The 16,420-nt window shown below is 48.1% G+C and overlaps 1 protein-coding gene across 1 annotated transcript in view; it reads right to left on the minus strand.

The window, feature by feature from the left end:
- ABHD17C (abhydrolase domain containing 17C, depalmitoylase) overlaps positions 1 to 11,250 on the minus strand; it is a 57,377-nt gene extending 46,127 nt beyond the window's left edge. Inside the window, exon 1 of the mRNA XM_083184163.1 lies at positions 10,451 to 11,250. Within this exon, the coding sequence (XP_083040289.1) occupies positions 10,451 to 10,992 (542 nt within the window). The 5' untranslated portion in view covers positions 10,993 to 11,250. The remainder of the gene's footprint in view (positions 1 to 10,450) is intronic.
- Positions 11,251 to 16,420: the final 5,170 nt, after the last annotated feature.

Consider the following 16,420-nt stretch of genomic DNA (forward strand, 5'->3'; position numbering starts at 1 on the left):
ATTACTAATGATTACCTGCTTTCCCACAAGTATCCTTATCTCAATAAATCAAGAGCGTAGACACTGTTTACAGCAAATTTCTGAAGTCTACACTAAACTACTTATAAACAGCAAACAGGAAATACACCAGAGACTGACACAGAAAAGAAGGAGCTGATTGGCTGGAGAATATTTCTCATTTGTAACGAGTGATAAGAATAGCACTCGTTGATAAATCTGCCCACTTGTTCTAAAACAGGCACAAATGACCCAACAGTGCAGGCAGAAAGCACAACCTGCTCCATTACTGCTGCTAGTTGTCACACGCATGCAACACAACACCAAAAGTATTTTGATTCTGGACCATTCTAAAAAGTAAATAGCAGTAAAAACAAATTGAGGCAATTACACAATTTTCAGAATCTAGATTAGTCCAGGATGAATTAAGAGGCCCATAAGTATCAGGGCGAGTCATGGTTCTGCCAACATAGGAATCAACGGATTGGAGAAATCAACATGTTGGATTTCCTAGACTCACTGATCCCAATCAAAATATGGTTGGGATCAGTGAGTCGGGGATTTTTAAGATGGTGAATTTCCCTTTACTCAAAGGATTGGCAATCATCTTCGTACACCATTTGTTGAATTGGATCACCAACCAGAACCTGGAATCAGGGCTCTAGATGTATGGCCCTTATTAACTGTAAAAACACAGTTAAATATTAAAACAATGTTGTATTATACTGAAGAAAAATAAATGAAAAGAATCCTCGATGTATACATCTAGGATTCTGAGGAAGCTGATGATGCATGCAGTTTTTATCCATAAACTTGACTAACACAGGCTATATAACAGACTCTCGTATGTTCTAACCAAAACTTAGCATTTATCTAAGTCCATTGTGGCTTTATACATCATGTTATATAAACCACTGAGAGAGAGTGGTTAAGGACGTACACCGCATTACTGCCTATGAAGGCAGCTATAGGAGGGACAATTTCTATACTCTCCTGATTGTGAGGTCATGTTGGCATCAGGAGAACATCATATTGCACAAGCCTCATTAATAAGAGGAAAATAACATCACTAACAAAGTTCGGTACTTGTGTACTAGCACGGCGCCCACGATAATTAGTCGCCCGATTTTTGATCGCATGCCATACACCCGATGGCATGCGATGCGATTTTGCCCCATATACCATGTAAAATTGTATAAGCACCCATGCCACCCCCCACTATAAATGTGAACCCGAAGCGTTTTGAGCGCGGCGGTACGCGTCCTGCGACCTTTTCATACCCCCACTATCCACATCGGTGTGGAGTTGATGTTATATAGTGTGGCAAGCGCAGCTCGCCACCGAGCCCAGCGAGGGGACGCGTATAACTGAAGTTATGCGCGTCCGCTCGCCGCGCTTCGAGCTCGCCACACTTTATATAATCAACTCCGCGCCGACGTGGATAGTGGGGGTATGAAAAGGACGTAGGACGCGTACCGCCGCTGCTCGCCACGGTTCGGGTTCACGATTATAGTGTGGGGTTGGCGTGGGGGTGCATTTAACATTGTAATCACCCATTAGGGTGCATTTAACATTGTAAGAACCCATTAGGGTGCTTATACAATTTTTAATCGCATCCCATCGCATTGTATGGCATTGTATGCCATATACAATGTCATACAATTTAAAAAATGTATGGCATTGTACAACATCGCGCGATATCGCATGCCTTATGGTATGCGATGCGATGGGCGCCGTGATAATACACCCAGAGTTCCTACCAAAATTCATCCATAAACGCTGTGGCATTAATCTATCTGCTTGCTCTCAGCTGTGAGGATAAAAGGACATACTGCAGATGGCTACAAAATATCAGATGTTCCGAGTATTGATATTTTTTCATTTTATATTCTCAGTTTATTTTATTGGTAATATATATGTTCTTCATGTAAGTTTGTGATTTGTGTGTATTTTTTATAAACTGAGTCACCTTCAAAGTGCTACTTTCTTTCTATATTTATTTTGTACTGAAGAATGTAAATAAAATGAAAGGGCCCCATACACTAGTGTGATTTTCCCTGTTTTCATTTCATCGGGTTGAGAAATCGGGTGAAATTTGTGTCTGACATCCAAATCAACCTGATGCCCATGAGGTCTGATGTGCTGAACATAAGATAAATCGCACGTGCACCTGCGATGTATCGCATCCAATTTTCCCTGAGCTCCCCAGAGAGCTAAAAATCATGTACAAATAGCACAAAGTGCCAAATTGGTTGTGAGGACTCCCAGGAAGATCAAGGGAAATCACGTATGACTTGTGGCTCAAAGTCGGATAAGTGTATGGGGCCCTGTAGCAAACGTATGATCCGTAATGAGTTGTGCTAACTAAACTGAATGTCTGATGGGCACAAGGCACCTTTAAGATGTCCCTTCTTATGGAAAGAAAACAAACAAATACATGTTATTCCACAATGGTCTATAGCTACTTTTAAACAACCGGAATACATGGGTAGAAAAACACTTGCTTCCATCCAACAAAAACCCTGACACATCCTATCAACGTCATTAAAACAAGAAGTCAGTCCTCTGGGACATATAAACCCAACTTATGGGAACACTAAAAGCATTTCTGCTTTGAGGTTCACTACTAAATGACCTACCTGATTTCTAACTAGTTTCCCGTTCTCATCAGATCCTGGGAGAAGCAACAAAATGTAAAACAAAACATCCAGGATACTTAAGAATTACTACTTCGTAGCAAATATAGGAAACAGGGTTATATTAATAATAACTAGGGGTGGCCTGTCCTTTTACATTGTGAGTCACCTACTTGACTTCAATGCGAAGCAACTGCAAAACACGAGACTGAGGGCTTATGTCCTAGCTTACTTTCAGGCACAACATTACATAGACTCCGTAGTGCGGCCATTCTCAGCTGCTGACTGGTATAATCCGTTAGATCAACACCTTTCTAACGTTCTATCATGTTAGGCCATTTCTATCTGTTGTAAATTCTTAACCAAAGACCTATATCATTACTTGGTCAGGTGTGGGATGCAGCCATGGCTAACAATTCCCAATACTTAGTAGTAATAACCAGTAAGTCACAACGCAGTCTGGTGAGCAGAGCCCCGAGTCTAGGAAATAGAGGTGGAGCGGCAAACTGATACTAATTGGCACTCCCCTCAGCAGGCTGCACTGTGACTGAGGAGCAGTCCGCTCTGAAACAGTAGCGTGGATGGGGATGTAGTATCACTGCTTGTCACTGGGAGAGCAGGAGCAGTGGGCTCTGGCAGACAGAATAAATTGTATGTGACCCAACAAAAGGGGGTGAGGGGAGGAGATGTGATAACACTTACTCATGGGGGGGGGCATGGCGGACAAAGGTGGCTGAGGAAGAGGAACAGGGCTGAACCTGGGGGGGGCAAGGAGGGCAGGGCTGACCCTGGGGGCAAGGAGGCACTACTCCTGTGTGCATTGTGTGCATAAGCAATGTTAGTCCAGTGAGTATTGTGTGTGTAAGCTGCGCTACTCCTGTGGGCATTATGTGTGTAAGGGGGCGCTACTCCTGCTCCTGTGGGCATTATGTGCGAAGGGGCACTACTCCTGTGGGCATTATACACCCACAAGAGTACCTAATGCAGTGGCGTAACTATCATAATTGCGCCCCCCCAAGTAAATTTAACCCCTTCACGACATTTGACGTATATATACGTCATGGTCGGGAAGTACTTCCCGACACATGACGTATATATACGTCATGACTTCTAACTGTCACTGCGTCTAGAGACGCAGTGACAGTTAGGTGATGTCTGCTGTCCCTGACAGCAGACATCCCCCCTCGCCGCCCAGGGGGGGCAGGGGTGCCCCCCCCGGTCGGCGATCGCTGTGATTTGGCTGTTCAAATCTGAACAGCCATTCACAGCGTTTCCTGTGTTACCGGCGGCTAAGCCGCTCGGTAACACAGGGATCGGTGGTGATCGGTGCTGTCAAGTACAGCACCGATCACCTCCGATGTGCAGCCCCCCCCTCAAACCCGCCGGGCACTCACCCGGCAGCAGTGGCAGCAGTAGCGGCTCCCCCGGAGCGTCTGAAGCGCACGCAGCGCTGACCTCCTCCCCCCTCCCCCCCGCAGCAGCAGCATCAAGCTGCAGAAAAAGTAAAAAAAATAAATATATGCACTAAAAAACTATATATATATATATGTGTGTGTGTGTGTGTGTATATGTGTGTGTGTGTGTGTGTGTGTGTGTGTGTGTGTGTGTGTGTGTGTGTGTGTGTGTATACCGCACCGCCAGCCCCCCTCCCACCCGGCAGCCCCCCTCCCTCCCACCCACCCGGCTGCCGCAGCACCAGCACCCCTCCCACCCCCCCGCCAGCCGCAGCGCCAGCCCCCCTCCCAAAGCTGGTGATTAAAATGGGGTCACTTGTGGGGGGGTTCCACTGTATTGGTGCTTCGGGGGTCTTGCTAATGCGACATAGCACCCACCATTCATTCCACCACCAAAAATCACTCCTTCCCTTCTGAGTCCTGCCATGCACCCAACTGGTATTTTTTGGTCACACGTGAGGCATTGCCGTACTCGGGAGAAATTGGGGCACAGATTTTGGGGTGCTTTGTCTCCTTCATTCCTTGTGAAAATAAAAAATTTTGAGCCAGAACTGCATTTTTCTGTAAAAAATTACATTTTTTTACACAAAAATGCAGATCTGGCTCAAAATTTTTCATTTTCACAAGGAATGAAGGAGACAAAGCACCCCAAAATCTGTGCCCCAATTTCTCCAGAGTACGGCAATGCCTCATGTGTGACCAAAAAATACCAGTTGGGTGCATGGCAGGACTCAGAAGGGAAGGAGTGATTTTTGGATTTTGCAGCACAGATTCTGGTTGAATGACCCCCGAAACACCCATACAGTGGAACCCCCCCACAAGTGACCCCATTTTGCAAACTACACCCTTCAGGGAATTCATCAAGGGGTATAGTGTACATTTCAAACCCCCCGGGGTTTCACCAATTTTGATACAACTGAGCTGTGAAAATGAAAAATTATTTTTTTTTTCATTTTCACTGCCCAGTTGTACCACAATTGGTGAAACCCCTGGGGGTTTGAAATGTACACTATACCCCTAGATGAATTCCCTGAAGGGTGTAGTTTGCAAAATGGGGTCACTTGTGGGGGGGTACCTAACTTTTAGCATCTTATGGTGCCTAGAAACCTACATTGTGCCTAAAAAATAATCTCATAAAAAGGAGGCTCCAAAATCAAGTAGGTGCTCCTTCTATTATGAAGCCTGTGGTTTGGTCAACGTGCACACTAGGGCCACATATAGGATATTTATGAAAACCAAAGAATTGGGGGAATCAATTTTTAGTCACATTTCTCTAGTAAAATCTACTGTGTTCCTTAGAAAAATGTATTAAAATTGAAACTCTGCAAAAAAAAAGAAATTTTGAAATTTCACCTACACTTTGTTTTAATTCCTGTGAAACACCTAAAGGGTTAACAAACTTCCAAAATGCTGTTTTGAATACTGTGAGGGGTGCAGTTTTTGAAATGGCATCATTTATGGGGGTGTCTCACATACAAGTCACTCAAAGTCACATCATAACTGACCTGGTCCCTAAAAAAATCAGAGTTTGAAATTTTCTTGAAAATTTGAGAATTTGCTATTCATATTTTAAGCCTCCTAGTGTCCAAAAACATGAAAATGAGGTTGAAATAATGATGGCAACATAAAGTAGACATATGGTCTATGTTAGTTATTCACTATTTTGAGTGGTAAGATTATTTGTCTCACAAGCAGAAAATTTAACATTTTGCAAATTGCAAAATTTTCCATTTTTTTACGACATTTTGGTATTTTTCACAAAAAAACACAGACTGTATCCACGAAAATTTACCACTAACTTGAAGTACAATGTGTCACGAGAAAACAATCTCAAAATCACTGGGATAAGTAAAAGCAAAAAAAAGTTATCCCCACTTAAGTGATACATGCCAGATTTGAAAAAAAGGGCTCTGTCAGGAAGGCAAAAACTGGCTCTGTCATGAAGGGGTTAACAACCCCACTGCCCATACTGCCCCCATGCCTAAACCCTCCGCTCTGCTCCCGTAGCAGGGACTCGCAGATCCCGGCTCCCCTCCTCGCTTCTGCTGCCATGAAAACGGACCGTCACAAAATGTCCGCCCCCATACAGCAGACAGTTTAGAAGAACTGTCTGCTGTATGGAGGTGGACATTTTATGATGGTCCGTTTTCATAGCAGCAGAAGCCATGAGGGGAGCCGGGACCACAGCGCAGACAAGTAAATCTGCGGGTCCCAGCCGTAGCACAGAAGTGGCAGAGGCATTACAATAGGCCCGCAGACCCCCGGCGCCCGCACTTACACAGCGCCTCCCTGCTACTGCGGGGCTACTGTTACACCACTGACCTGGTGCAGTGACTAGTCTTCATTCTAGCACCCTGCTCCTTGAAAAATGCAGTTCCTCCTTCCTGCCTGGGGTGTCACTCTCTGCTGTGTTGTTTCTACAACAGTCTGGTTTGTATCTAAACATTGAGATACAAACCAGACTGTTCTTGAAGTCCCACAGCAGACAGCGATACCCCAGGCAGAAAGGAGGAACTAAAAGGATTTTACAAGGAGCAGGGTGCTAGAATGAACACTACAGTGGATCTAACCATAACTGGCGTAGTGCGTCTTATGGGCTCTACCGGGTACAGTGGGCCAAATGTATTAAGCCTTAACAACTGATAAAGTGGAGAGTGATTAAGGGCCAGATATATCAAGCTTCAAAAAGCTTTATAAACAGCCAATCAGCTCCTAACTGCTGTGTTAAAGGCTTGGATTGAAAAAAATGACAGATGGAGGCAGACCTTTATCCCTGCCTTTGGTAGTGTCCGGTGGTCCAGGGCTTCTGGAGCCGGGCTAGGAGGGAGGCAAAGAGCCACCTGGTCACCTTTGTGCCTTTTACTTCTGGGTGAGCCATTCTAAACATTTTTCCAAGGGGGCAGACTTATGCTGTGTAAAATATATAGTCCAAATCGAATTGAAAGTGACCCTGAACTGCACATGCACAACAGCATTCGAGCCAAATTTGATCTCAATGAGTGGTCCCGCAGCATAGGGGTCTAATGCAGAAATAGACTGTGTAGGTAAGTCTATTTCTGCATCGATCTGCTAAATCTAAAAGTAGGGCCATGCTGCTGAATGCAGAAAAGTTTTTGACAATAAACATAGCTAAGCCCACGTGCATTCTGTGCTGTCTCACCACATGCTTCCATACAGTAAATAGCCATCAGCACTTTTACAGGCCAGGAGGCAAGTAGAGAACGCTGCCTAGTGCTCTGATAGTGTGTAAATCCCAATAAGGCTGGTTTCATACACTCCGGTTTTGACCGGACGGAAAAAAGCCGGACCCACTTTGTCCGGCTTTTAGCCAGATTTCTGGACCTTTCACATGGTCCGGTTTGGAGATTCTGTGGCCCCGCCCCCTCGTCACATGGGGGTGGGTCCAAACAGTTTGACTGGCATTTCCAGTCTGACGGGGTGTACACCCGCCCTACTCGTCACATGGGGGCGGGCGTAAGTATCCGGTAATTTCCGTGGTGTGTGAAGGCGCCCATTGCCTTCCACACCACACTGAATGGGCAGAACGGGACGGCCACGGCACGGCAGCCGGACACTGCAGTGGTAAGATCCGGCTGCTACCCGGCGGCCGCGCCGTGACCGTCCAGTGTGAATGGACACAGAGCTGTCCATCACACACTGTAGGGGCGGCACGGCTTTTAAGCCGTGCGGTAATTTCCCGTCCGGCAGGAGCCGGACAGTGTGAAACCGCTCTAAGAGTGACATGGGCGCACCATTCTCGGCCTGCCTCCCAGCCGGAGTGAGCAGCCGCCCATTACGCATTCGCCAGAACTTTGCTATCAGCTGGTCTGGAGCGGGTGACTGGAAGAGGTAGGAGAACCTCTTCGTAGCACTTCAGTACAAAGTGACCTGCTGCACCACACAGCACATGAGAATGGTTTAGAAGTCACTTCCAATTCTGGAAGGTCTCCAGAATTGTGGGCCTTGGGCAATGGCCTGATGTGCCCATACATAAATATGGCCCTTATAAGATAATCATCAAATGCTACCACATATCATCAAGATTTTTACTGACCCATACACGTCACTGTGATCTAATATTCCTAATATTAAACCACTTCTATTAGCGCCATCAATCTAAACATAAGAGCAGGTAGGCCGTGGCTGACCCAACACTACCATAAACCTTGTAATGTCACCAGCACTGTACTGGGCTGTAATTGTATCTAGATTGCTGCTTTGTTACAGAAAGTATGGTGTCCCTGGACAATTCTTCTAAATAAGTCATGGAGGAACAGGATGTGCACTGCCATAGGGACATGTAAGAGCAGTACATATGGCTAGCCAAGGGGCAACATCCTAAGGGAAATATCATTGGCACCAGTCGCAAGCACATACTAACGCCCTGCCCACCAACTCCGTCCTGTTTTCTGAGAGCAATAGCCAGCTTGGGCAGGCCTCGGGGGAGATTGAGACAGTGGTTTATGCATCACTAATTTCAGAAGACCCCAACCCTGGTCAGGTTTGAAAACTCCATATATTTTTAATATATTCCCAAATCTGTCAACTCTGACATAAAAACAATTCTCTAGCTGTGTTTTGAGACCTGAAAACGGTAATTCTGGGTACACACCAGGACGACTATGGCCCGATCCCCTCAATCTGGATCCAATTCCAACCAATTGGATGTAGATTGTAGGTAGATTGGGCCCTTTTTTCCCTGTTCTGGTCCGATCCCGATCAGATGCGCGGCCCCGTGGATCGGTCGGTCCTTATTCAGATCCTACCTGCTGCAGGTAGGATCTGAAGAACGACCATACAGCCGGGTGCGGGTCGCCATCGGATCGGACCCGCTCACGGTGCACATCGTGAGCGGGTCGGACGAGACACTGACGACCCGATCACGATGTGCATCGTGAGCGGGTCGTCGTGGTGTGTACCCTACATTAGTCAGCGACATATAGCCCTACAGTATGGATGGAGACACAAAGGAATCCATTTACAAAGTGGCAGGTTCTAAAACAGAGCGCTTCTGGCTGTGTTTAAGATAGATAGATAGATAGATAGATAGATAGATAGATAGATAGATAGATAGATAGATAAGCAGTGTCTCACTAGTTAAAGCAAGTCCCTTTTATTGCTACCTGCTCACATCCATACAACTGCTCCAGAACTACACAGCCCTATTTGACATATTCCAGTCAATCCAAGTAGCTTACTCACACGCCCTGGTGACTGCAGCATGACCCACTTTTGTTTTTGTCAGTTTAAAAATAAATATAATTATACAGCATTGCAATAAGTGTACAGTGCAATTTCTGTAATTACTTTCTAATCATAGAACCGGAACATCACCAAGACACCATACCTTCCTGCCAGCACCCCATCAAACGATATCAGAATAAATATCGTCAGCCGCCAAATCGCAGCGTGTGTACACACCTTACATATGATATATAAAAGCCGTGCTGCAAGGTTTACCCAGCAATTACATGGCTTTCCTGGCAGTGATTAATAGATAATCATGGTTTGTGAACGCAATACAATACAACACACTGTACAAGCGCTCATTAGTACACACCCTGTAAAGTACAATTAATGTCACGTCTACACATCACACAAATCAGGGGCGTAACTAGATATTTGTAAAGGCCCCATGTAGAACCCAAGGGTAGTGGACCACAATATATACAAGCGCCTTGGGTAGGTGGGCCACCCTGTTGTGGGCCTATAGTAGTGGCAGGGTGTTGTTGGATGACTCACAACAGTCGGAATTCGGATGGTCGTTTCTCAAAACGTCAGAATCCCGACTGCCAGGAGCACGACAGTCAGCATCCCGACTTACAAGGGCTGTTTTCCCTCGTGGGGGGTCCACGACCCCCACAGAGGGAGAATGGAGTAGGTGGCGAGCCTGCAAGGGGCTTGCACTGTATGTGCTAGCAGCTAGCCCCCCTGACAGTCGGGATTAGATGTCCGAGAAACGACAGTCGAAATCTCGTCGTTCGGTGAGTTATACCATACCCAATGGCATACCCTTCTGCTACTACAGTAGCTATAGCACTTCTACTGGCTAATGCAGTATTGTCCCAGCAATACAACCCCTGTCTGTCACCAAGCAGCACCCTATACATCAGTGACACTCACATTGGCTGCATAGGTGCTCACCTGTGCGCATACAGAGGGGAGTACATGCAAGATCACAGTGCACATACATACATACATACACACACACACACACAGTGTAATACACACGCATAGATTACCATACCCTCCAACAGGACCCCTCCCCCCGGGTACACAGGGGCTGCAATTCCCATCCCACCAATGATTCAGAGCAGTAACTGCGGGGGAAGGTTACCCCCGTCCCCCCCCACACACACATACCGGGTCCTCAGGGCGTGCCAGGCCGCCTCGATGTCCGCATACAGGTTCTTCTCGCTGGGCTTGCCGCTGCTCACCCCGTAGCCGGAGTAGTCGTAGGAGAAGACGTTGCAGTTGATGCGGGAGCCCAGGCCGATGTAGAAGCTGCACATCTGGCCCAGGTCCACGGCGTTGCCGTGCGAGAAGAGCAGCGTGTAGCGGCTGCCGGGGGCGCAGCGCACGAACATGCAGCCCAGGCAGCTGCCCCGCTCCGTCCTCCAGCGGAACACCTCCACGGCGTCCAGCTCCCGCTGCGAGTACTGCCAGTCCGCCCGCTCCGACAGGTGCAGGCTGCAGGGTGGGGGCAGGCCGGCCGCGGGTTCCCCCTGCTCCTCCTGCGCCGGAGCCTGCACCGGGGGCGCCTCCGTCTCCCGCACCGTGTACGTGGGCTCCGGGGGAAGAAAAGCCAGCTTGGCGGCGATGCGGCTCGGGCAGGGCGGACAGCAGAAGAGCCAGCAGAGCTCCCCCAGAGAGAAGCCGTTCATCCTCGGGCCCTGCTCTGGCATTGGGGCGGCCCGAGCCTGCGGGGAAGGGCCGGGACCTGAGGACGGGGGAGGGGGGACACCCGTGATGGGCCCCGGGCCTGCGGCTCTAGTGACTAGCAGCTAGCGGCTCATCTGACTTCTGCTCCCGCCCGGCCTAGCAGCTGCTTCCGGGGAAACACAGGAACAGCGAGGCCGCGGAGAGATGGGGCAGTGCTGCCCCCTAGCCTGGCGGAGACAGAGGGGGGAGGTGCGGCACAGAGCAGCGCGCCCGGTCAGCAGCGGGTGAGACAGAGTACTACTACTAGCAGCCTGCAGGGGAGGAGGGGGGACTGTCATGTATACCGCACAACACCATGGAAACACCGGGGATGTCATAGAATGCATTATTATTACATTGGAACAGCAGGGATTTAATAAATACAATGTACACATGGAAAATGTCAATACACCTGATGTGATCAACCGTAGAAGGCGTGTAAACACCGGGTAAAGTGGAAGTCATTCGAAGTTGATCCCACCGATGTTCGAATTTGCAATCTGTTCGCTTATTCAATAACTACGCGTGAACACGGATCGTAGCACGTATGCACCAGCTAAAGCCGCAACCAAAATAGCAAAAAGTAACTAATCGCAATTTGAGGGACAGGAAGCCGGCGTTTAGGGGTTGTATTCCTCCGGTTTTTTGGGACTGTCTGAAAAAACGCAGAGGTGCCCAGGTTTTTTAAGGGAGGGTGTGTGATGCAGTGACGGCCTCGATCAGTCTGTTTCTGTCGCAAAGTTGTGGAATGGTCAGAAATTATTTACATACACTGGAAAAATCATTCTATAATGAGTGAATTGCGTATCGATATAAGACAGGATAGCGATATTTTCACAAATTCACTCTCAGTTTTACACGTCTGGGTCAGCGGCGTAACTATAGCACCGCAGCCCCCGCCACCGCGGGGGGGCGCTGTGCATGTGGGGGCGCCGGGGGCTGCGGTGCTATAGTTAACCCCCAATCCCCCGCAGACTTACCTATCTCACTGGTCCCGGCGGCTCCGTTCTTCTACTGAGGACCACCACAAAATGGCCGCCCCCATATAGCACACAGTTCTCTAAAACTGTCTGCTGTATGGGGGCGGCCATTTTGTGGTGGTCCTCAGCAGAAGAACGGAGCTGCCGGGACCAGCACGATAGGTAAGGCTGTGGGGGATTGGGGGAGGGGGTTTGCATGGGCGGCAGGGCAGGGGGTAGGGGTGCTTGGCGGGGCGGGGGGCGCCCCCCTAACAGCGGGGGGGCACCCAAAACGTAGCTACGCCACTGGTCTGGGTGGCATAGTCAGTAGCTCCCACAGCGCATTAGGTATGCCCCCAGAGTGACTGCAAACAGCAGGCTTGTGGGCCATTGCCCCATTTTTGTAAGACCTTTCCATTGAGGTTTATTATTTACTAAGATGGGAGTTCTATTGACCAACCAATCAGAATCTACTTATTTATTTAGCACCTTCTAGAAGTTAATAGATAGAATATGATTAGTTGCCCATAGCAACATCCCATCTCCAATAGAACTCCCATCTTAGTAAATTTACCTCTTAAGGCCCCCATACATAAGGCCGACTTGTCCTAAGGGCAAAGCGGACCCAATTCTCCTGTGAGACCGGCCAGTCATTTTACAGGTTATTTTAAAAATTCTAATACCTGCTGCTGCCCGTCCCACTGAACACCTCCCGCTAGCGCTCAGCACCCACTGCCGGATGCAAGGTGACTTGCCGGGAAATATACAGCATGAGCAAATAGGGTGGTCGGACATCTTACGTACATAGGGGGCAATACTCCCCTGACCGCTCACAGCCAAAATAGGGTTCTGGGGCCTCCTCGCCGAAGCTCAGAAAGACCCTCTTCCCTCAACCACCAGAAGTTTTATGGCGGGTGAGTCCTCCTCGCCGAAGCTTGGAGAGACCCTTGGCAGGCTTCCCTCTGCCTTGCAGCTCGGGGTCGCCCTCGGGGACCGCAGCTTTCCCCCGAAGGAGAAAGCTTTGGTACGTGGGGAGTGGTTGGCCCATAAGCATCATACACACAGCCCAAACAACGTGACCAAACTAATGAAAAACATGAAGAGAAATAAATATAAAAAGAGACCTCAGCCAGAAAGCCGGGGTGTGGGTGTAAAAAATGGTCCTACCCCAGCCAAAAGGCCCAGGGTAGGGACGTGCAATGCTAACTTAGAAGGAAGTGCGCAGTGCTAGTGCCAAAAACATGCTGGTGAGGACACCAGTGAATGTTGAGGCACCTCCAAGTTTCCCTGGAGGCACGTTACACCTCGGGCTCTAAGCAGCCGGCCAGTCAGCGTCCGACTGTGTTTCTCCGCTTCTACCTAGGGTGCTTTCCAACCCTTGGCATGGGAATGGATACTCCACCAGGCTTTTCCATTGACTCCCTTGAGGGTTGAGGCCCCGTAGGAAGAGCAATCTACTCAGTCCCGGTGTGTCTCACATCCCAATGTTAAAGTACTAAGCTTTTCTCTGACTCCCCATCAAAGGCTATGAATCTCTGGAATGGGAGCAATCTACCCAGTCCCAGCTTTCCCCGCTCCTTGGGAATGGATACTAGGCCAGGCTTTTCGCTATCTCATCTTTCAGGGGCTACAAACCCCATCAAGAGAGCCACCTACTAGGCCCGATGTTTCTCCCCTCCCTACCAGTGGGGGGAACGGCTGTCAGCTCCCCCCGGCAGGGTGAAGGTACTCTGCAAGACTTTTCACTGCTCCCAAGCATACCTGGAGGAGTGGGGACCCATCCAATAAAGGGGTCCCCCCCAGGCTTCACCCGTCCAGGGCTGAAATCCGGGGCTGTCACCGGCGTCCATGCCCAGTGGACGCCGGCCTGATAGGGTTAAAACTCACATTCGTAAAATTGCTTTATGCAGGAGAACTACAAGTACCAGCAGACCTCCCCCGCATGCTGGGACTCAGAGAAGTATAACTTTATTACATACACATACACACACCTCACTTTTACACCAACATACTTACCGATCCAGGATCCAGCGCAGGTCTCCCTTCTGCATAGCCGGCTACCCCCGCACTGACAGCCCTGATTGGCTGAGCTATGCGTCTCCATGGAGATGCATAAGCCAATCACACTATCAGCCTCTGTAGCGCTACAGAGGCTCTTAGCTGCGCCGGAGATAGACGGCTAACCCCGCTGTCAGTGCGGGGGTAGCCGGCTATGCAGAAGGGAGACCAGCTCTGGATCCTGGATCGGTAAGTATGTTGGTGTAAAAGTGAGGTGTGTGTGTGTATGTAATAAAGTTATACTTCTCTGTGTGTGTGTTTTCTTTTAACATTCTTTTTACAGGTGGACTACAAGTTCCAGCGGGCCCATTAATGTGGTTCTCCAAGTCCCAGCATGTGGGGGAGGTCTGCTGGTACTTGTAGTTCTCCTGCATAAAGCAATGTTGCGTATGTGAGATTTAACCCTATCAGGCCGGCGTCCACTGGGCCCGGACACCGGTGACAGTCCCAGGCTGCAGCCCTGGACAGGTGAAGCCTGGGGGGGACCCGTTTATTGGGGGGGGGTCCCCACTCCTCCAGGTACCCTGTCCAAGGCTGACCAGCCACGGTGCTCATGTTTCGGCTGGGGGACCTTATGTAAAAAGTGTCCCCCGGCTGTGGCATGACACCGCGGGCTGTTGGAGCCCGGTGCTGGTTTCAAAATAGAGGGGACCCCCAGATTTTTTGTCCCCCGTATTTTTGGATCCAGGTCCGGCTCAATGAGCCCGGGGCTGGTTATGTTCAGGAGGGGGGACCTCACGCCGTTTTTTTCCAAAAAAACACTTTAACACATTTTTTACCACAGGACCATGCACAGATCTCAATGATCCGTGCAGTGTTCTGGCCAATTCGCATATCAGAACCTGGTCTGATTTTTTGGCGAATTTAAGACACATTTCCCAAATTCGCATCTCATTAAATATGCGAATTGTATACTTTTCAATGGGAAAACATCTGGATGCGAGTTCCGGCACAAGTAAAAATCGCACTTTCAGAAAGTGCGATTTTGCGACAAAATCTGCGATTTTTTACGTTTTTTGCATCTCATTAAATATGCAAATTCGGGATTTCCGCGTTTTGGGCGAAAATATTGCAAAAGTCACATGTTCGCATCTCATTAAATGGCACCCATGATGTTTCCCAATTTTTTGCAAAAAGAAACCAGTCATTGTGCTATGACATTTACTGTACACATTGCATGTCCTTTTTCTGCAGTTGAGTCATAGCTGCCTACCCTCCTGCATTCTGCAGGAGACTCCCTGAAATAACAGCAATCTCCCTCTCTCCCTCATTAGTCTAGTAATCTCCATATTTTCACCTAGCCCACATTACACTGTTACATTTTTGGGGAAAAACGGAATGAGAGATAGATACATTTACATTGAATCATCAGCACTATTTCTTAGTATAGTATCTCTTACTAACTGCTTTGGGGCTCATCTACATTTGGATATCAGTCATTTTAAAAGATTCCCCTCAGATGTAGCAGTACACACCCACGCTTCTAGGTGCCACGTTCACAATCTCTTTTCACAATCTCTCCATATATAGAGCTAGACACGCCCTTTGGGTGGAGCACGACAAATGGGGTGCTATGCAAAATTCTGCTACCAACTATAATCTCCCTAAAACTAGTTTTCAAAAGTAGGCAAGTGTGAGTTGAGTTCAACATACAAATGATATTTCCTTAAATGTACCAACCAATTCCTTCTCCGCTGAGTGCTCGCTGCAGCGGAACAGCTGATCCCAGCTGGCATGGTCAACAAACTTCATCTCCAGCTACTAATCTGGGAAAAGATGTCATGCAATTAAAATAAGGAAATAAATTGACCTCACTTTCATGTAATAGGAGTAAGTTGATGAAAGTAACATTTTCCAGGACCTCAATCTGTGGAAGTAACAAGCAGTGCTGAGTACTGTAAAAGCAATATCAGTGCTGCGCTGGAATTTGCATTCATGACGTTACAGTAGAATCAGTATATTAAAAGAAAACATTCCTTATCTAGAAGGAATGTTTACATTATGTTATGAACATATATTCCCTGTAAATTCTCCACATGCTTAGTATACATAGATACTTTCTTGCTGAAATAATTAATTAGACAATCAGAGGAAAGCATCATGATTATGACAATAAAGTTGCTTTTATATCTTATAGTGCAGTGTCACTTGCATCATGGAAGCTGCCCTAGTTTTCATTTGGACCCACAGCATAATCCTATATAACAAAATCATATCACTGCTCCGGTTGCCGGATTACTGGCCGGCGAGCGGGATCCCAACGGCCAGTATACCGATGTCGAAATCCTGACTGTTTGATTGCCCGATAGTTTGGATCCTGACCATCAGAGGCTATTCTCCCTCATGGGGGAGTCCACGGCCACCATAGAGGGAGAACAGAATGTGTGGTGAGTGC

Source organism: Crinia signifera, chromosome 4 (genome assembly GCF_055691185.1).
Source record: "Crinia signifera chromosome 4, ASM5569118v1, whole genome shotgun sequence".
Taxonomy (NCBI): Eukaryota; Metazoa; Chordata; class Amphibia; order Anura; family Myobatrachidae; genus Crinia; species Crinia signifera.